Raw genomic sequence first — 23,085 nt, forward strand, 5'->3', positions numbered from 1 at the left:
ACAAAATATGACCTCGCGCATGGTGTGGGCACCGCCTCCTTATCATCATTTTATTCCCTACACGACTGCAGCACTGCCGCGCTTTCGTTAGCGAAGGAATTTTTTTCACACGTCTTCATTTTCTTATCTTTGCCATCGCTTTACCCTCAGTTCAGTCTTCATCACCGCCGTTGTCTTCATGATCGTCGCCATGATCATGATGATAATAATAATGATCGCTATCGTATATTTATGTTCACTGCAGTACGTATTACCCTATCAATCTCCAGTTACCCATGTGCTGCACCGCCTTGTCTTATGTTGTGCCTCCTGAAGAGGGAAGGATGGTGTGTGAGGCATCGTGGCCATGCGCCACAGTTGGCTCACAGCCACTGCAAGCTAGGGCAGCCCTGTTTGCCTCCGTTTTCAGGGCCAAGCTTCGTCACGTGAAGTTGATTTTGTTGCATCCACCACAGGGGCGGAGACTGCAAAGACATCGCTCGCGGAACGGACGAGGGGTGTAACTAGGGTCTTTGGGTGCCGAGCCAGCTTCGTTGTTCAAAAAAATGTGATGAGGATGATAAAGGGGCTGTGCTCATAGAACGCGCGAGGTCGTACCGTGAGCCATGAGTCCGGGTTGTCTCTACAAAAATAGGTTCACGCAGTTCCTGTGTTTTCTTTTTTTTTGTTCTATGGGCAGGAACACGTAGCGTCTATACTGGATACTTTACGCGGCATGGATATAGGGTACATCGTTTAGAGATTGCGTGTAGTCAGTCTATATATATGAACAACAGATAATCGGTAGTCTATGAAATTAATATGCGTTAAAAGTAGGAAAATTACGCTCAACTTCGGTCCCAAATTTCGGCCACCAGTTAGATAAATCGATATGATTGGAAAGCTTACGTGCAAAATGTTCTTGAGGTTTGTGTGCTATATCTTAATTGGAGATCTGTATGAGGAGGAGAAGAGGAAGTGGTCTTCTCTATATGTCGACGTCTGACGAATCCTTCTCGTGAGTATGTGCAGTTCAGAAATTAACATCAAAATCAATGACACCTTGGCTACAAATTTCTGGCATCACTGTGTTGTTTACCAGCTCAACCAGCGTAAGCGCAACGCCGTCTTCCCGTGCCCGTTCCAGCGGAAGTGCCTCTGGCAGTGGTCAAGGACGATCCCTGGCAGCGCTATCTAGGATTAACGGCGTCTGCATTTCTTTACGGCCCGCCAGTTGAACACGACGTCTCGAGCACTTGCGGTATAGAAGGGCCTCGGGGCTGGCACGCTTGTGTTATGCCTCGAACTTACTTAAGGAAACAGAGCAGCGACTGAAAACAAACGGCAGCCCACTCGGTCGGTGGGCGGATTCCTTAAGCATGCACGCCTGAGAACAACGGACTTAGAGGCGCCAGCACTAAGAGAAAGAAGGCGCGCGCTGTGTTCCTTTGTTGTTTCTGCTTGCTTCTCATTCTCTTTTGCTACACCTGTAGCTTCTTTCTTTATTCGTTTTCTTTAAAAAAATACGAAATATGGTTGCAACACTAGGAATAAACAGGGTTCGAGTAAATCATTCTAATAGGCTTTGCGATTTTCTATGACATTATTCATGCCATTTTTTTGTTTAATCCACTATCTTTCCCTTCGGCCGCAGTAACTGGCGCAGTGTGCGTTGTTTTATTTATTCCAAGACAGATCGTGGTGAAGCGGCACGAATACTGCGTGATATTTCTGTCTTTCCCGCTTTGCGCTAGCGTGACGTTACATGCAAACTGCACAAGCGTATCTCCATTGCTCTTATGTTGCTTGGTCTTCGTTATTTGTACACCGAGTACTTTCCTGCACAAGAACGAAAGAGAGCGGAAACAAATTCGAAGGTTTCGTGTCGTATTACTCAGCTATCACTTTACTTTTGTTTGAGGAATTTTTTTTCGCTTATTTTTCTTTCCTGGGTGAAGTCATGCAGAAGACTGCTACGGGGCTGCCTTCAGTGTTACGAAAGGTGCTAGAGAGAAAATGAAACGAAAGGCATGGAGGCTAATCAGACATGCGTGCGGTTTGCTAGCCTATGCAGGGGGAGATGTATTATGGGCGCAATAATAACAACAACAACAAAAAAAGGATATAGACAGACAAACGGTGACTCGATGACTAAATAAACACTAATTTATCGTAACGGCTAAATGTATAACATTTGTAGAACAAGGTGCATAGCGCTAAGAGAATGCCATAATTACCCTTTCATAGTCATGACTCTATGGCTGGACTCGCTATAGTTCTCTTCTTGCGACTAGATAGGCAGAACACAGCGTTCGACACGACCATACACATACGGGAGTCAGTAATCGCGGCCTCGTATAGGCGATCACGTACTCGCACGTCGAGAGTGAACGCATATTACCTCCGCGGGTCATGCCCGCCGACGCTGTCCTTCCCGTGGCAAGGGCCGGGCAAGCCGCGGATGGCTGCGTTTCGTCGGGAAGCGTGTCTCTGAGTTCATCCATTTGCCTAGATCAATACCGATGTACGCAAATGATCGCAGTAACGTTTTATCGTCTGTTCTTCTTGCTTCTCCGTTCTTCAATGGAACGTGAAGTACGTCTCTCGTGTGACGATCGGGGGCGATGACCAAATGCAGAGAGAAAGTGAGGCCGAGTAAACGGAAAAGAAGATGTCTATAGGTAAACGTTTCTATGCAGATGCATGGCGTATAAAATAAATGAATTACAATTTGAACAGTAGCGTAAGCAATGTCTCACTCTTCGACCGTCTCAATGACTATTAGAACCCAGACTACGGTGCCTCACTGATCCATCAGTAAATCTGATTAGAGCCTATGCTCCCTTTAACACAGATTGTATGGAGCCTCATTCATTTATCAGCTATAATGATTCCAGGCCAGACTAAGGGACAGCATATCGCCTTCATTTTTAAAGCTCAAACAGACAAAGAAAAATGGGCGGTAGGGCCTTTAATTGGCCCGTCCCGCAGATGCAAATGCCAGTGAGAGTTACACGTTCGTTATGCCACAATCCGAAGGGATGAGCTTACTCCTAAATGTAAACGTATTGAAAAACAGAACCGTTTTCCTTCTTCTTACAACTCCGTTTCTCTCTCCTATTTTCACATAGTCAGTGACGGCCTCAGCGAAACACGCCAGACACGCACACTCTATTGCTAGGCCATCTCAAAACCTCGGCGGCGTCTCTAGCAAGCAAAGGAGTCGAGAGTTGGTGCCACAGCACCGCGTGCCGCATTCCCGCTCAAGCTTTGTCTGCGTGCAAAAAATCGTGACCGTCGGCGTCATCCGAACTCGGTGTCTACTCTTGAGATACAAACCAGTCAAAAGACGAACAGCCCGAGAAGAGACGTGGCAGACACAACGACGATTGCATAAAAACCGTTATTTTACATGTGCGATACGTGCGTTGTAGGAAATGCCGCTGAAACGCTTACATCGGCCAAAGAGGCCGGTGTATCATTGAGAGGCTTCGATAGCACCACAACTCTTTGAACACTTCTGGAGGAGCAAATCTGCCTAGCCATTGTCGGGAATGCGGCTGCGTTCCGCTTTTCTCAGCACTCAAAAACAAGATAGGTTAGATCAAAAAGCATTTCCCACAGTAGCATGCATATATATATATATATATATATATATATGTATACATATATATATATATATATATATATATATATATATATATATATATATATATATATATATATATATATATATATATATATATATATATATATATATATATATATATATTTCTTGCCCTCTTTCCTATCGACATGTCAAAGCTAATGCGATGTCTGCACTGAATTGAAGGCCTAGAAGATAGATGATCGATTGCGAAGAATTGCTTCCAGCCCTTTTATAAGGGAAGAATAAGTATTCACGACGCAATTCATTTGCTCTGTTTGTGTAACTCGGAGTGCAATTACTCTATTAGAGTTGTAGCGGAACTCCTTTCAAGGGAGTCAGGAAGTTATATTGCGCCAAGGGGAGTCACGAACACTCCTTTCTTGCACGCACAAGCACACAAGAAAGCGCTTCCCTTTGTGTGCACTTTGTTCGCTTTTTGCATCTTTTTGCGCTGCAAGGTATGGTATACATTTCCAACCCCTGCTTACAAATGCGAACTCACCAGTAAAGGTGATTCAATAACTTTGAAATAGGCGCGAGAAAGTTTGAAATGTTGGCTCGTTGATTTGCGGTACATACACTGCATCGCAACTGGTGTCTTGAGAATGAGCGACGCAGTGTAGAGTAGAGACACATTGACTCTTGATTTGTTGCGCTGTTTGATGAAATTGGATATGCTGTCAACTTTCTGGCCCTGCTTTACCACAACATTAGATTGTCAAGCGAAGACTGAAATGAGCTGAAGAAACGATGAAGTAAAAACTAACCCACCTACCTACCCCATGGTTGTTTTTTGTATGGTCTAAGAAAAGAGATGTCGTGGCGATTCTATTATGCGGCAGTAAGTAGTTGACACACATTTAACTGCTTCTACTAGAGTTCCCGTACACTTCTAAAATATTTGGCATACTTTTGGGCTTATCGTGTCCCATAAAAATAATCGTTATCTGTATTGCCGCTGTTTTCTTTCATTAGCGCTGCGCGCCCAGTACTTCCAGGTCACGAACGGCATGCGCTTTATCAGCATGACACGGCATTCTCGACAGGCAAATGACGAACATAGAGTTTTCAAGAAAGGAAACGCAAGCAAGGCAGACGACGATTACTGTTGTGGGACAAGATACGCCCCAAAGGGCGCAAACTTTTTAAAGAGTGTGTACTTCTAAATGGGGTATGTCAAGCTATCATTAGGCGATAGCAGAGGAAAGTCGTTTTAGCAGCGAGAGAGATTATTCTTCGGGCTGCTTTAAAAATGTAACACGCGCTTACTCTCGTAAGGAAAGGAGTAGCTGGAACTCCATTTGTTCTTATGGGTACGTAGACGTCCCAACTTTATGGTCTCCCATTTCGTACCATTGTCGCTTTGTTTTTGTCTGCCGGGAGCACCGCTGCTCTTTAGTAAAACGGGATAGCGACTCAGCATAATTCAACACTCGCGATGATGGCTTTGTCTATTCGTTTACAACTCGATGCGAGCCTGTAGTGGAAAATCGAGAGGACCGTTGCAATATAAGCGTCCCGAAGCAATAGCAGGGAGCACGATCGATGCTGCGATCCTATCGTTTCTTGACACTGCACTTAATGCGCCGCGTGTCCAAGAAGTGTTGAGTGTCGGCAGGACTACGAAATAAAAAGAACGTGACTCACTGAGAAGAGCGCACTGAGAGTCGATCGATGAAGCTGGCTTCGATTTCCGTTTATGTTCGATTTCAGAAGGAATCGATTGTTGTTGAGACACCGTCGCCTTGTGCAGCCGAGTCGACTCCCTAACGTGGGTTGGTTTAAATTCCGTGTGGACTTGTGACGGTGTCGTTACTTGCGTGCTTTCTTCTTTTATGCTTCCGGTTTTACAACTTCACGTAGCAAGGACGATTCGCAAGAAGAGAAAGGGATAGAAAGCGAGAAAGGCAAGGGGGCTAGTCGTAGCCACTCGAGCTACTGTTGTGACTCTAGTGGTCATTCACCGTGTCGGTCTGCCTCATACGAATGGCGGTCGTGATGAGCTTTTCTGTACCCAAATGAAATACCGCAAAATCCGGCACATTATGTCCGAATATAATTCGAAGTCTCCATTTAGAACCACAAAATGGAAAAAAAGCAAACATAAATATAACCGCTTCTTGCTCGAATAGAAACACCTTCTTTTTGATGACGTCACGTTGCCGACATCAGTGAGGCGACTTCTTGGGTTACGATTTCTCAATCAACGGTGTCATTTGGGGACGCCGATAAGCATAAATGAAGGAGACTGACTGCTTCCTTAACGCCACTCCAGCCATTTTTACACTCGGACAAAGTTCCGATTTTCGGGAATGTTAAAAAACACGCGAACAGCTCATCAATGCTTGCTGGTGGGAATGTCGGTTATTTTTATGGATAGCACAGTTTTTGGCGCGAACTAGACTCGCGCATAACGAAGATAGGAAGGAGATCGGCTGAGTATAGCGACCTTTCCTATCAATCTTTTTTATGCGTGAGTCCAGTTCGCTCTCTACGTTACCTATAAAGCAAGAACAGTTTTTGTCGATGCGGGATAAGTGGAGTGTGGTCGGAGAGGATGTAATTTTGTTGTCAAGACGGGGTTCGGACTCTCACGCCACTCTCTTCTCAAAAGGCGGCGGACTGCAGGGCATCCCGGACTTCACACGATCAATGAAGTATTCCCTCTCTTCCTGCTCACAAAGAGACGCACACACACGCACGCACACTTATATAACACTTTCTCAGCAGGCAACTTTTCGGGGCTAGCTGGATCGCTACGTTGCGTAGCTTCATTGCTGTCCGACTCAGTGCACGCTCTGAAAGCAGGAAACTTCTAAAGTTCCGGGGGCCGTTGACACTGGTGTGAAGCAGTTGTGGACGTTAGATCTACAGGCTAATTAATCATATTGGTCATGTACGCACATTTTCGCACCGTGTAGGCTCCGGTACTTTTGCTATGTATTCCTCAGGAAAGAAGGCTCTTGATTAAAGGAGAACGAAGAAAAGAATATAGCAAATAGCAGTTTCACTGAACACCTTCATTTACATAGCTGGCTCGAACTTTCTCATAATCCGAGAGAGTTTTTTTTTTATACCATTTTCATTTCCTATGATTTTCTTCTTTCTCTTTCAGCGCTGTTTCAGCTGTCAAGGCCTTAAGCTCGCTTCGTTCCGGTAGTTTCCTTTGCTTTCATTCATCTTGGTCATTAGTTTAAGCTGACAGGAAACATTTGCCCTGAATGAATTTGGTTCTCGGGACCAGGAAAAAAGAAGGATGGCAGTAGGCCCGCAACGTGGGCGATTAATCGGTTAACCCCACGACAGAAGAAAAAGAACCAGTAAAAAAAAAAGATATGAAAGAGTGCCGACGTCACCTTTGGCGCGCATTAGACTGCACTGGCATATTCACGGTCTGAAGAGGTAATAAGCTATGTCCATTCGCCGTTGCGCTTCAGCGTTAACAGGTTCGCTTTGGTACCTCCACGCCTACGTGGTGATTTGTGACCCAGCGGTTTGCCAAGGGGAAGTTAGGAGATATATCCATCATAGGCTGAAGGTTATCGTCAGGCTACTGTGCCGACATCTCCTCGCTCCGTTTGCCAATGTTTTTATGCCTAAGATGAGCAAGTCCCAAACTGAGAATGACTACGACATCGTCCCTCCCCCCCCCCCCCCCCGCCTTCCTCTCTAGCTAAGCAGTACACTTACTTCATCTGTGGCAAATACTGAACGTAAATTGTTGCACTGTAGTGAAATAATCCTGCAAGAATCACCGCAATCTTTTTTTTTATCTACGAATATTATTTCCACTTAAAAAAAAAAAGAAAACTGATTACGGTCACCTCATAGAATGCCGATTAAGCCACTTGTTCCGTCTTAACAATCAGTTAATAAGGTAATCTATACTTTATTAAACGCGGGTCCCAACATTAGTAAGTATTACAAACCTACGTCTCTATGGTTAGAGTGCCAATTCGGCCATTTGGTATTAATACACTTTGTAATGCGGCGCGCTGGATCAGTGAAAAATTGAATCTAAATAAATACACGTGTCAACACCTGTTCGCATCCAAGCGACTTCCCTGCGCCCCGAAAAAGAAAAAAGAAGTAAAGTCTTATTTCTGGATACCGAATTTTGAAAGAGCTGCGGTTGTCCGCTGCAACGACAAAGCTACGAGCGAAATCTTGGAGGCTCTGAGCGTAGAGGAAAGGTTTACACATCCACAGGTACAGATTTGATCTTCCTCATGGTACCACAATAGAGCTGCAATAATAATAATAATAATAATAATAATAATAATAATAATAATAATAATAATAATAATAATAATAATAATAATAATAATAATAATAATAATAATAATAATAATAAAACCACGTAAGAAAATTAAACGCCTGGTTATACTATAGTTAATCATTTATTGTGCCCGCTCGTGTCAATGTGCTCTTCCATTCCCAGCTCTCCCGCTGTCTTTTTTTTCTAACCATTCATTCTTTCTAACCTAGGCATCAGCATATGGCCTGAATGCAGTCCGTGTATGCGTTCGCCCGCTCCCCCCCTACCCACCCTCCAACCAGAAGGTAGTTTGCGCGTTGTCGTCCTGTCTGGCGTGTTAGTAACGCACTCAATTTCACTCGGGACATTACATTATGAGTCCATGCAGGTTGGTGGGCGTGGCGTCACTCTCTCTTCACTCCCTGTTTTGTTTTTGTAACATTATCTTGCCCGTTATTTATTTGTATGGTAAAAAAAGATTGCTGCAGAAATTCCCTGTGAGTGCTTCCTCTCGCTCAAATATTTATCATATATATATATATATATATATATATATATATATATATATATATATATATATATATATATATATATATATATAATATGTGGCTCCGCTACATTGCTTCTTCTTGTTTCCTTTCCATTTTTTTAAATTATAATTTTGAGATAGAGGTGCAATCTTTGACGAAAACTGGAGGCTGTATGTATGCATGTAGCTGTATGTCTCGGAAGCTAAATATACACGTACACGAGAACACGTTATCGTCTACCTGACGTGCTGCTGTTTTGCTTAGACTGTACAAATAGAGGGGCAAACTGCTAGCAGCATTCAGGCGAGAGTTGTGCCATTTTGCACACTTTCCGTTAACTTAATTATATGTAGTCAAAACAGTGCTCGGCTGCTCATGGCGTCGACAACATCGGATGTGTCGTATCATCCAAACCAAAAACTTTCACAGTCAGTTCTGCGTTCTCTCTCTCTCTCTTTCTATACATATATTTTACCCCCACTTCGGCGAAACAAATAAAAAAAACACTGACAAAATATAAAAAGGAGCGCATACGAGCGCAAGCGGCACTGTCTCCGCGCACCGTCGCGGTGGAATAATATTGACTTTGCCTCCACGACGCTCGCTTGTGCAGTGTTGTTGACTCGTCTGTCTCCTGGCGCTTGTCTCCTGTAGAGTTAATGGCAGCTCAAGCGCTTCACTCAAAATGACGACCACACTGGTCTTGTTAAGGCCTTCACGTGTTATCGTTTTATTGCTTTCTTTCTTTCATTTTCCTTCTTCCTTTTTGCCAGCGAACATTCGTTCCGTTGCGTGCTTGGTGCGTAGCATATAAGTCTGTCCTTCATTTCTCTGTTATTTACTTCAGTTGGCGCTTTCTGTGCTTTATGCGTCTGCGAAGGATTGGGATGTTGCGCTGGCCGGTTACGCTATGCGCGTGCTCGGGACTCCGCCAGCGTTTGCGTCTCGTTTTGAATAGCTTAAGCGTGCCCGTTTTATGAACGCTGAAGGGAAGTGGTTGATCGCTTGCTTTTACAGCGCCCAACTTTCGGCCGTCTTCGCTCCGTGCTGTCGAGCAAGTTCAATAATGTTCACTCCAATCCTATCCAATCCAATCCATCGGCTTAGTCTTCAACAAACCTCTGCTCACCGTTTCCTTATTTCGGAAAGGTCGAGCTTCGACTCGATACGAGGCCGGCAAGGATCTCCGGGAATTTTTTTTTTCAGCTACATGACTCTGCTCTCGTCTTATCTGTGTACTGCTCATAAGTTGCCTGTGTTTGATTCATTCCGTTGTGTTTTGTTTGGTTTGTTTTCCCTTCTTTTCTTCTTTCTTAAATGGGGCGCATACGCACGTGCCGTGTCTTCCACTTCTCTCTCTCTCTCTCTCTCTCTCTCTCTCTCTCTCTCTCTCTCTCTCTCTCTATTTTCTCTTCCCCTATACAAGCGAATGAGGGTAGTGTTGCTTTAGAACGATGACAAAGTTACCAAATCACAGCACGCGACGTGCCACAAAGGACTCCGAAAGCCGCGGCTTTTCGTGCCCGCTTTTTGGAGGCCGCAAAAGTTTTTCGAGGACGACATTGTGTGAATGGCAAACAAGTTGTTTTGTTGCGAAAATGATGCTGTCTTTAGTGACAGCCCCTGCTGCCGTCGCCTTAAGTAAGCTTAGAAGCGGTATCATGGCTGAAGTCTGCGCTATTTGATTTTTTATTTCAGAATTGCCTTTCTGGGTAGCCGAGGAGCATTTTTTGGACCCCGTGGTGAAATTTTAGCATGTCATCCTTTTTTAGAAGGGAGAAAAAAAAAGCGCGCTTTTTCATCCTTAGTACAGTGGCCAAGCCAACTCCTTACGAGTTCTGCTTGCACGTCAGTGAACGCGCTCGAGGGGCATCTCATCACTCTGTTCACCGCCACAGCGGGGAAAACTAACTCGAGCTGCAGCCACGATGCTCCTCCTTCGCTTCCGGCTTCGCCCCCCTGTAAAGCATGCGCGGAGGGAAATCCTCTCGTTTCGTGTCTCGTTTCCGCGATCATGGTCTCTCGAGGTATCGGCTTCCGTTACCGATTGGCGCGTCGCACGTACTCTGGATTAACGTGCGCGGGTGTTGTCGTGTCCTCCTACTCGCCGGAGGGAACACGACGGCGAGCTATCTCGTTCTTTTTTTTTTTTTTTTTAGACTGACCCATGAGTTGCTCGGCTTCTCTCGTCTTCGACGCCTCCGTGAAGCAATCGTGTGGCGGTGCGTGGCTAGATCTTGTGGCACCAAAGCGCCAGAAGGCATGGCACGATAGAGAAAGCGCCAGCCACGCCAGTTGAGAGTCGTCTCCGTACCTTCTAACTCTCACGATAAGTACGCGGAGTTGCGAAAGACCGCGTCTGGTTAAGCCCAGTCTAGAACCGGACTCGCCGAAGAACGCCTCGCGAATCGCCACTTCCTTCGATCTCATGCTGTGGGGTACGTCCACCTGCAGGAATGAATGCGCCGCTTGGCCATAGGTGGTTCATCGTTCCACGTTGATGTGAGCGCGAGCTTTGGACGTGAACACGACAAGACGCATAGCACGCCCACATTGAAATTGTCATAATAATGTTTGCTCAGAAGTGGTGGAAGCGCTGTTTGTTTCATGGCGGTTTTCTTGCTAATCTCTTAAAACACTACGTTATTTCACCTTCTCTTTGAACAGTGCTCGCCCCCCCCCCCCCCCCGCGGCCCGTTACTTAAACATTTAAGCACTTTATTTCCGGACAGGAGCAAATGCTTTCCATTTCATCTCAAGTTCAGCTCAAGTCAAACAGGCACTACATTACTAGATGCGCGATTAAAGCCTATGATATGTATTTCTTTTTCGTCTTATCTCAAAGTTCTCGCTTATCTAAGCTTGGAGACATCATAAAGCTGGTTGACCCTTTCTGTCATGATACCGTCTTTGTAAACATAGTGAAGGATTTTCACGAATGACAAAAGAAAGGCAGTGGCTGTGTCCCTGTATTTTTGTCGCTATTGTCCGTGCCAGAATTTTCGCTGCTTCTGCGACGCTGCAGGCACTTTCGTGAAGCACAGTGCACACAGCTCCTGTCAAAAGCCTTCCCTCTTGTGCGATGTCTCGTCTGCCTCCCACGGGGCTCCTCACGTTGCTCGCACGTAACGACGAGATGAGTGAGTTATTCGGGACAAGGAGCGTTGTTTGCGCAAAGGCAAAGCAGAACTCGAATAAACATATCTCCACCTCGGGTGAGGTACACAATTTCTGTCTTATCATTGTTTTAGAGCACACACACCTGCGTCACTAACCGTTTCGCCAGCATACGACTATGTAAACCCACTGAAAAATTTCATTGATCCCGTCGTCGTGCACGCTGATTGTGACAACCTTTAACGAAATATTTCTTTCTTTGTCGTCGGCACAGCCAACAAGGTCACAGTTGCGCAACACTGGCGATGTCTTGTGTCGAGCGCTGTCATCGTATCGTGTTTGTCTGTTACCCGGAGCGTTGAGTTGCGCTGTTTACAAATAAAAAAAGATGTATGCAGATCCCGCGCACTGTGAGAATCGATGTAAGCGAGACTTTCTCTGCTGACTGCTTTGATTGACGGTAATTATCAATGATGTTGACGGCGAAAACTAATTTTTTTTCAACGCTTAGTATAACGCGAGAGTGGTGAGTTAATGTTAAACCTTACCTTGCGTGCATCACTCCTGTTTTTCTGCGTAGCACACAGAACACACTGGTAGGGGTGTTTGCTTGAGGCGTTGTTGTGCGCCATGTTTCATAACCTCTGAGAGGGTTGAGCATTGTCATTGCCTTACATGGGACATCCGATCGTGGGAGAAGTATTAAACTTGAATTGGATTATGGGGTAGTACGTGCCAAGACCTCAATCGGATGATGAAGCACGTCGTATAGTGCCGCACTGCGGATTAATTTTGACACCACGATGTTCTTTAAGGTGTCCCAAAATCTAAGTACACATGCGTTTTCCTTTCGCCCCGTCGAAATTCGGCTGCCGTGGTTGGGACCAAATCCGCGACCTCTAGCAATAGCATAACCGTAAAGCTGTCGCGGTGGGCAAAGGTGTGTTGATTTCACGCTTGACCGCTTCCGTAGTGTCGCCTAGACCCAGCGGTGCGCTTAATTAATGTGTCTCTGCTCCTGCACGCCCTGCCTAATTTGTCCCTGTGACATATTTGCATGGTGTTTGTTTTTCAAGAATACCAGGAACGTAGTCTACCGTACCTTGTACTTAAGCTTATCCAGTTTCCCCGCAAGCGCTGTCGTGTAGTAGTAGGGTTTCCTTGCCTTCTCACGTCACCTTCACTCCCCCCCCTCCCACCTATTATGGAAACTGCCTCTTCTCCTGCCTTCTACATACAGTTATGTCTATGTCCGCTCTGGACTCGAAACTTAGTAGAAAGGGAAGCATTGCAGTTTCTGCAATGCTTTTGTGTGGGGTCATAGATTATTACAGCTGTCCAGAGGCTAATGTGGCGATGCCCAGGGAGCTGTACTAGGCATTGGGCATATTCTACGCAGTGGGGTCCAAACTAGTTTCTCGCTTCGCCTTTCCTCTCTGACTCGCTCCTGCCAAGTATACACACGATCCGAACCACCCCGATGTGCCAGAGAGCAGCAGCCACAGCAGCAGCCACAGCAGCAGCCACAGCAGCAGCCACAGCAGCAGCCACAGCAGCAGCCACAGCAGCAGCCACAGCAGCAGCAGCAGTGGGAAAGTAGAAGAAAGAGGCAAAGAAAGCTTCGCTTTGCAAGGCGTACGAAAGAAAAAAAAATATCTCGACAAACTCTTTACTTTAATTGGCGTGAATGGAAGCAAGCGAAGAAGTCATGTTAGTGCCTTGCCTTTCATCGTGACTTTTACATCGCAGCCATGTCCCTCGAATCAATTCCACTCGGCTAATCACAGGAGGGGAAGGGACATTGCGGTGGACTGCAGTATGACACACTTACGAAGCTCTGCAAATAACGTAGCTAAGGTGCGTCTGTTTGATTTATGCGATGGTATTGTCCACTTTGGTAATTTGTTCTTGCCCAACCTTTCATTGTCGAAAGAAGAAACAGAAATGAGATGTGCACATACGAAAACAAAAGAAGGAAACGCGCGCACAAACATAACGACCCGTCTAGAATCATTGACTGTGGTAAATGCAGCAGATATTTCATTCACGCGGAGCAAATTCTTACGCGATGGCCGTAATCGACGCTGGCGAAAGCAGTATGCGCTGTGGGAGCAAAACTGGAAAAAGAAATGGCTGTCTTGTCGGCCAGTTTATTTTTTAAACAAATGAAAAATCTTGTTCCGTAAGTTATAACGTCTTCTTAACGGCGAACCCATAGAAAAAAAAAAAGCTAACTTTGACTTGCATGCCCAGGCGCCGCCAATATCAATATGACTATAAGAAAAGAAAAAAAGTATTTCTGGTCGCTAAGTCACGTGCAGGTGAAATTATCTCAGGGGTAACAATTTTTTGTTAACTTGTATAAATGTGCCGTGAACTTGAGCGCTAAGAGCAGTTTCCACACGAAGGCGTGCGGAAACGCAGCTATCGCATTTCCGCGCAGTGCCCGCGTTCAAACTGAGGTCGGTATCATGCTATATGGACAGGACGTATACCAGGATAAGGGGGTCATCATTACACACATTCGACGCACGGGGAAACGCACGCAGCATGCCGTATATACGACTGAGCCGGCCGTTACACTGGGCAATAGCCCAGTCCGTATCGTAACTTCACAACCGCTTTCCCCTTCTATGAGCTGTCGTCGATTTGGAAGCCAACTGCCGTACGCTTCGAATATACAAAATAGGTCCGTTTATAGGAGGATTCATTCTTTCTTTTGTATTCATCCCACATACCTACACACGCACACACATAGGAAGGCGTTGCCCAGCGCAGCATAGCGAAGAATACAAATTCGTGTTTGCCCCGTCGCCTCGGCCATGGCAGCAAGTCGGTATGGGCCGATATTTCAGGCCGGAAGAAGCGCCCGGTTCCTTCGCGGTGGCGGTGCCGTTGTTCGTCAAGATCCGGCATCCGCCGCAGCCGCCGCCGCTCAAACAGCCTCGTTTATTTCCGAAAGTGTGCTTTCCCTTACCGTCTTGTGCCAAAGTGACGCGCCTGTCTTTCTTCTTTTTCATTGCTGTTTCCTTGTGTTCTCTTGTTTGTTCTTCTCGTTCTTTCACTTTCTGCCTTCTTTCTTTCATTTGAGGAGCCCATTTCCCCTGCGCTGTTGTTTCTGCCTCTTGGAGCATTTATCATTTTGGTTCCTGTACGTCGTCTTGCAGTACAGTTCACCGGAAACACGCCTGTCTTTATCCCTTTTGTTTTCGCCAATATAGTCACGTTCTCTTTCCAGCTCGCGTTCTTGTCGGCTCCTCCTGGTTCTCATTCGTTTTTTTTTTCCTTCAACTTTCTTCTACATTCTTGTACGTACCATTGATGTATTTGGCTGTTCCCATAGCTTTTTTTTTATTCGTTTTAACTTGTACGTTGTGTCTGCGCTGCCATAGCTTTCTTTTTTCGTGCGTTTGTACTTTGCGATTTTAACTGCTTTGTGGTCTGCACTATCGTTATATTTTTCTTTCTTTCTTTATTTCTTTCTTTCTATGAAGGCGAGCTACCGTTTAATTATCGCAAATGAGCTTTCCTGTTTCACTGCATACACCGCTCCCCCCATTTTCTCACTGCTTCCGCACGAACCTTTCGCACTCCACGCTCATCTTCACCGGATATTGCGTTCCCCAAACTTCCGGTCGTTCTTATTTCATCTCGCTAACGCGTATTCGCTTCTCTTGCGATTCACTTTTTTTGTATTCGCTTGCATCCTGCCATTAAGACTAACTGTTTCTCATCCCACGTCATTCGGACCCGCTTATGGAATGTCGTCTGTAACAAGAGATACACACTGCTTACTGACCCAGAGCACCCCACTCGTATAGGCCACAGCCTATCTCGTGACACCTGCCCTGACCTCAGCTTCGTGCGCAATACTGGCCCAGTCGTTGCGCACGGGCCTTTAGAGGAGCACCTTGGTATTGACCACTACATTGTGGCGACCACCTTGTCATTACGGGGTGCGCGCAAGCCCGAGAGAAATGTCCGTATTACGTATTCTGCGAAATTCAGGGAATGTCGCCAGGACCCACCTGAGGGCCAGGGGTACGAACGCTGGCTTGACTCTCTCGCACAAGATCTAGAGGCCACCAAGTGCACACTGCGCACCACAACCGAGACACCAGACATAGACCCACATTTACTTCATCTTTGGAACGCCCGTAGAGGGTTGACACGACGATGGAAACGACAACGCCTCAGCCGCAAACTTAGGAAACGTATAGATCAAATTACACTGGAATCCCTGGAGTATGCAGAAACCCTTACGAGGAATAACTGGCGAGGATTTTGCGATCGCCTCTCAGGCACATTGAGCACAGCAAAAACGTGGCCTATTCTTCGCTCGCTCACAGACGCCACCACAACAAAGGGAAAAACATTTCAACAGCTGCACATCCTAATGCACGATTACAGGGACGATGTCTCGACACTCCTCAGGGAGCTAGAGAAGTATTTCATACCCACAGGCCCACCGCCGCAGTACCCTGAGTATCCTTATGTAGGCGAGGCGAACGAACTGCTCGATGCAGACATCACATCGGACGAGATGTGGGTGGTCCTACAAGACCTACGCCGCAACACGGCACCGGAAGCCGACCACATCCGATTCGCCACCCTTCGCGGATATTAGTGACGCGGATATCTCACCCATATCTTCAATGATTGCTGGCGCAAGGGTATGCTTGGCGACACGCCGACATCACAGCATGGCATGACAGCATGGCGACACGCCGACATCACACTGATCCCCAAGCCAGGCAAGCCTGTTAAGGTTGAAAACTTACGACCCATCTCCCTAACATCATGCATTGGTAAGCTCATGGAGCATGTAGTCTTGCGGCGTCTGCAGCCCTTACTCGAAGAAAAATCATTCTTTTCTAACTGTCAATTCGGATATCGAGCTCATCTGTCTGCCAAAGATGTGCTTTTGCAACTGCGGGAGGAGGTCATAGGACCTCCGTCATGCGCCCAAACGAGAGCACTCATCGCCTTAGACCTAAAAGAGGCATTCGATAACGTTGAACGTGACCTCATCCTTCGCAATGTTGCAAATTCACACTGTGGAATTCGTATGTACAACTATATCCGCGCATTTCTTCGAGATCGCACAGACACCGTAGGAATGCGACCGCATCGATCGGGTATGATTCGCCTTGTAGGACGTGGGACACCCCAGGGCTCAGTTCTTTCCCCTACTCTATTCAATATCGCTCTCGTACGGCTCCCCTGGCTACTCGACCAGATCCCTGATGTCGCCCACGCTATTTATACTATTTGGTCGACACGGGGTTCCGACGGAGTCATAAAGAACCGACTGCAGCAAGCAGTCGACACAGTTTCCAAGTACGCGAGAAAATGCGGCTTAAGATGTGCTCCGGAAAAGTCGGAGCTCATAATCATTTGCCCCCGCAGCCGTTCCTCTACTCCCCCTATCACTGTGCACGTGGACGGCATACTCATACAACAGGTTAATTGTGCTCGCATCCTCGGCCTACACGTCCAAGCGGATGGCCGCTTGGACGTGTAGGCACATTGGGTCAGCCAGCGCCAGCTCCTCCTACTCACTCCTACTGGCCGCCACCTTCTCACACGGCTAGGATACTCTGTCCCACCCCTTGAGTCTGAAACCCTCTCCAACGATCTTGTCGTCAGCGATACGCCAAGCACTAAGTATTCATCCATTGCCACATAATATGCACCCCGAGCATGGCAAAGGATGGCGCAAAGCCCGTGTACGATACCTTGGCCGCATGCTTGCAAACATCCCGGAAACACATACTTTATACACGGACACATCACGCACTCAAGAGGGCTATACCTCGGTAGTTTTGGATGGCATCGAATCCCTGAGAGACTCTGCAGCAATGCGCGGAACAAATGCCGCTTACGGGGAAATTCTCGGTGTTGCTATTGCATTTCGATACGCCGTCCGTGTTCCTGAGGAAGTGTATATATTGACGGACTCGCAACAGGCATGCCGGGCGTTCCTATCAGGACATGGCATCCCGAGAGCGGCGCACCAAATTCTCAAACAGATCCCGCAAAATGCACCAACCACACCTCCCCGCATCCACTTACTCTGGAGCCCTGGTCACACCTCGCTGCCGGGTAACGAACGCGCACATGCGGTTGCCCGAGAAATTTACCTCCGGGCGGCTCGGCATGGTGAGGCCACTGGTTCAGGGTGGGGGGATCCATTGCTCCGTTACCAAGACATCCTACGTCATTATTCACGCATTCGTCGCACTCACGCCGCACCACCGCCGTCCTTCTCGCGTGAGGAAGCAGTGGCATTACGCCAGTTACAAACCGCAACTTTCCCAAATCTTGTCTCTCTCAATAAATTCTATACCCATACTGTTATGCAGATCGTTGCCCTGGCTGTGGCAGCTCGCCCACAATCTTCCACGTCACGATTGAGTGCACTGCAAACCTCTTTCCTCCCTTGCCAACTCTGCTTTACCCCCTACGCAACAAAGAGCTGTGGGACGATGCCCTCCGCGACGGACCTCCCGAGGTCCTTCGAGCTGTGATACAATTGGCTCGAAACATCACCGGAATCATCTTAGGGATCCTGGACTGAGGGTTCCTCCCACACTGCTCTCGCCGTTCAAATATTAATAATAAAGATGTTTTACTCTTTACTCTCTTCACGTGCTAGCTGTTATATTGATTCACTTATAGAAATGTAACCCGGCTGCGGCGACCGCATTTCGATGGTGGGTGAAATTCAAAAAACGCCCGTGTAACGTACACTGGGGTCACGCTAAAGGACCGCAGGTGGTCGAAATTAATCCGGAGTCCCCTATACTACGACGTGGCTCATGATCAGATCGTCGCTTTTGCACGTAACGCACCAACATTTATTTAGATATTTTATAGCGGTTTCAGTTTCAGTTTCAGTTTATTGAGCGTTTGAAATGTTTTACAGAAGCAACTCTAGGAGGTCCCATAGTCAAAGACTGAGGAGGGACCTCCAACAAAAAATACATAGAAAAAGTTTACTTAATGCGGTTAACAACAGCAGTAGCAATCCTAGGAACAGAAAGTATTAACAAAGTCGAGTCATAGTAATAACAACAAAGTATAAACACGAAAAGCAGATCCAAGGAGTATTATTCGACATACAGAAGCGTAAAAAATATACAGCACAATCACTTTCCCAAGAAGTGGTGACGAATTTTCTTCTTAAATAAATGAATGGAAGGAGATGATTTAATGGAGGGTGGTAGTGAATTCCATATTGATGTTGCCAAAAAGTTCGCAGTAAGTTTGCCGTAGTTAGTCCTTGGTTTCGGTAGGAGGTAATTATTATGGTGTGAAAATCGAGTGCCAGTGAAATGGGGGGTTTGGTCTTTTGATATCAACGAAATTGGTAATTCTCCTCGACAAAATTTATACGTCAGTACACTAAGACAACATTTATTTAAATCCACTACGGACAAAACATTATATGTGCGGAGTAATGGCAGAGCACTACATGAAAAATGGCTGTAACTTATTATTCTCAAAGCTTGGTTTTGTGTGTGTTGCAGGGGAGCCAAGTGAGTTGCGTAAGTATTACCCCAAGAAGAAATGCAGTAAGAGATGTGGCTGTGAATAAATGCGTAATAGAGTGAAATTAATATACGTATAGGAAAATAGGGGCGGACTTTGATTAGTATTCTGATACCATATGCTGCTTTACGCGTTAATAAGGATATGTGATTTGTAAATTTCAAATGATTGTCCAGTTCAACTCCAAGAAATGTTGCATGGTCAACAGCCTGAAGCGAAGTCTGTCCAATGTTAATGCATGGCTTCTCCTGTACACTTTTTTGCGCGGATGAAAAAATTACAAATTTCGATTTAGTAGCATTAATACTGAGCATATTATCTCTGTACCAATTAACGATTTTAACCACGTCGGCATTAAGGTAAGATATTAGCGATTCCAAGGAAGTGTTAGAAGAATAAATTGTTGTGTCGTCAGCGTATAAAATACAACTGGAATGTGTAATGTATTCTGGAAGGTCATTGATGTACACGAGGAATAAAATTGGTCCTAGTATTGAGCCTTGTGGAACCCCTATGTTAGTTAGTTTGGCACGCGAATGTGTATCAGAAATAGAGACGATATGTTTTCGATCATGTAAATAACTACGAATTAGGGAAAGTGCTGGACCACACACGCCAACAGCGTTTAGTTTAGCAAAAAGTATGTCATGATTTAACGAATCGAATGCTTTAGAAAAATCAATAAACAAGGTACCAGCCAATTCACCTGTGTCAATGGCTGTTTTAAGATGATCGGTTAAAGTTATGAGCGCTAATTCAGTTGAATAACCAGATCGAAAGCCAAATTGATAAGGGGACAAAATACTGAACTTTGTGAAATAGCTAGTTAAATGCACTACGAATAACTTTTCAATTATCTTGCTGAAAAATGATAAAATAGATATAGGGCGGTAGTTTAATAACGAGTTCTTGCTACCCTTTTTGAAAACAGGAATAACTTTGGCGATTTTTAAGCAGCTAGGAAAGACGCCAGTTTTGAATATTAGATTTATTATGTGTGAGAGTGTGTCACTGATAAGATGAGCTATAAGCTTTACATGAGATGAGTTGAAGTTATCTAAACCAGCTCCAGTGTTCTTTAAGCTCAGAATGGTCATGCGCACTTCTTCTGGGGAAACTGGACCGAGAAAAAAACTGTGTGGCAAACGATGATAAGCCTTGTCGATGTGAACTGAGAGACGTGGCTGGTCGGGGCAAAAAGAATCGACAAATGCCTGGCAACTCGAAACGTTGCCAGGCATTTCTCTGTGTTGTCCTTACGAACAATACATTATTAATTGACTAAAGGCTGATGAAGCGAGTTGATGTGAGTGCACTGCGGCGATAAAGCAGCATTAGGAAACGTGGATGGACGGTCGGTTGAATGAAAAGAAAACAGCAACAAATGCGGCATGTCCTGCAGTTTCTGCCATTGCAGTCAAATTCAAGAAGATAAGCCGAAGAGTGAGCTCTAAAAAGCGCGTGCGAGTTCTGTTTCAAAAATCATCGCATAGCTATATATAACTTAGGCTTGAGGCGTCTAGGAAAGAGACATCTTTAGTCTCCTAGCTCACACAAACTTCCTGTTCTCTAGCATGTCTGGACCTTCAGTAATCTTGCACGGATTTAGTGAGGCAATCAGAGATAACTCAACCATTTTACTTCTTCTTCTTCTCTTTCAATTGCCCTAGAATACTTCCTTCTCCTTGCCACTCGAAGTTCACTCTCTACAGAAGACGAAAGGGGCAGAAATTGCATGTATTGCTTCCCAGGGAACTAAATCCGGAATTCTGGCCTCTTTGGTAGGCTTAGGCCTTCCGGTCCGGCTTATCCTTTATGTGCCATTCGGGATATGCCCAGCAAGACGTTCCTAATGCCCGCGGGGAGAACAGAACTCCCTCGCTGCCCAGACGTGGTCGAAATATTCCCGGCGAGTGGCATACTGAGTGGCCACTTGCGCCGCCTCGATTTGCATGCGCGTGATGAGCGCGCGATGTTTGCCACGTGTCATTTCTCTCTTCGCCGAGTTCTTTACCGGTCGAGTTTCGTTACTTTAGGTTTGCTGTTTTCTTTTTATCAGTCTTTATGTCTCTATTGGTCTTGCATAGCAGTGCATAGCACACGTAGTCAGCTCCTATATGCGTTCAGCCTCGAGCATTCAGGCTCTGTTTTTCTTTTTCCAGACCTCATAGTCCTGCAGTTTTGTGTTCAGACCATCGACGTCTGTATGACAGGCAGTGCGCAAGTGCATGTGTGCATGCGTGTTACGTCACTTTTTCTTGTTTTACAATAAAGCAATCAATTGATACTAACGTTAGACTGTTGTAGTTTCAATCTTCTGGCCACTCACGAAGCGCAATAAGGTCTATAAGAGCATTATAAGACACAGAATTTCACATTATTCCCGCCTTTCCTTCGTTTTACTTGTTCAATTATAATAGTCTAGACTATGGCTGGAGTGCCATGAGACTTTTCGAGAACTACGGGAACTGTAGCAACGACTAGTCCTCTTAACAGCGAGCCAGTAAGCAGAGCTGACTGCGTGTTTCAGTTTGATTGGCAATACTAGTGCTTCCGTGACGCTTCGATTCCGCAGTTTCTTGCGAGTCAGTCCGTTTGGCGAGGAATGCCCTGCAGGTGCCTTGCCCGACGGACAAGCACCTACTGTGGGACAGTCCTGGTCTCGTGATAGTCGCGCTGACGCACAATGTACGCAATATTATACCTTACCCGATGCACGGCCTATTCAAACCCTTGGTGCGGATGCCTTGCAATATATAAGCTCGATACGGGAGTTCGTGCACGACGTTGGTTTGACCGACAAGCTGTGAGCACAAACTTGCGTTGTTTGTCTTTTTAGTTATTGTGTTCATGATCTCCCACCCCACTGCCTCTCGCCTCTGCTTAAACCACTAAGCCATCTCTGTGACGAATGTTCATCCTCCCTTCCTCTATCTCTCTCTCTCCATTTGGTCGGTGTCGGGAGGAGGACAATAGCAATTGCACAGTGATGGAGCCCTTCTTACTGTTCTCCTGTCTGGTTGTCTGACACGACCCCATAGCACGTAGAACATAATAGTTTGTGGTTTTGATGTATGACTGTCTTCCTCACTTTTTTTTGCCTCTCACTGATTCACGCAGAGGTGTTCAGCTCGCTCATGGTTCCCGATCCCGCGGTGAAGGAGACGCTGGGAGGGGGAGGCGTCGCTGCCATTTCGCCGTCCAGGACAGACATCCACGTCACGGTTATGTTCAACGGAATATTCGCCCCAACAGGTAAGCATGCTGGCGTGGTAACAAGACGAGAACGTAACAGTTCCGCAAAATATTGCGAACGTGCTCAGAAATTTTGAGATAACCAAGCTCTGACCTACGGTTTATCAATTATTTCTAACGGGCAGAACCAGGTGAGGGAACGAGGATCACTTTGGCCCTCTCATTTATCCGAGCCAATGGGGCCCTGAACTAAGGGCTCCACCCTGCGAGGAAGTCGCCCAATCTCATGACAAATAAATGTTTTCTCTCTTCTCTCTTCGCAGTAGTCACTCAACCTCGCGATTTTCCTAGCGCTTGGAGGAAAGTTCTAGGCAGTACCGCTTGCAGGATAATGCGTCTGCCTGTCCTGATCTGTACGCTCACTCTCTCTCTCTCCTTTCAGACGCCAGAGACGTGGTGGTCAAGCTGAGTCTCCTAGCTGGCAAGACCAGCGAGTCTGCCGTGGTCGCCAGCTCCGAAATAACGCTCCCCAAAATTCACGTTGTGAGTACGAGTCTGTTTCCAGAATGCACATATCCTTATAGTCTTCGTCGTTCAGAGGTCACTGGAACTTCAACATTTTGGTCGAGGTACGTTGCAAAGATATAACCCATGCAGTCAGTGTCTAATATACGCAAGTGAGCACCTGGCAACAATCAGTAAGTGCCATTAAGGGCTAGTCTTTGCTTTTAGGAACTCTGATTTCATTCCGGTTCGAAGTAGGGAGCTTTTCCTGGCTTCGCCAGCCTAACAAACGGCGACAT

The 23,085-nt window shown here is 46.1% G+C and overlaps 1 protein-coding gene across 3 annotated transcripts in view; it reads left to right on the top strand.

Moving 5' to 3' along the window:
- LOC142575454 (dorsal-ventral patterning protein Sog-like) overlaps positions 1 to 23,085 on the top strand; it is a 352,058-nt gene that overhangs the window by 293,477 nt on the left and 35,496 nt on the right. For all 3 annotated transcript variants that reach the window (XM_075684835.1, XM_075684837.1, XM_075684836.1), the window contains exons 8-9: positions 22,208 to 22,342; positions 22,725 to 22,825. In XM_075684835.1, the coding sequence (XP_075540950.1) occupies positions 22,208 to 22,342; positions 22,725 to 22,825 (236 nt within the window). The remainder of the gene's footprint in view (positions 1 to 22,207; positions 22,343 to 22,724; positions 22,826 to 23,085) is intronic.

This window comes from Dermacentor variabilis, chromosome 3 (assembly GCF_050947875.1).
Source record: "Dermacentor variabilis isolate Ectoservices chromosome 3, ASM5094787v1, whole genome shotgun sequence".
Classification (NCBI taxonomy): Eukaryota; Metazoa; Arthropoda; class Arachnida; order Ixodida; family Ixodidae; genus Dermacentor; species Dermacentor variabilis.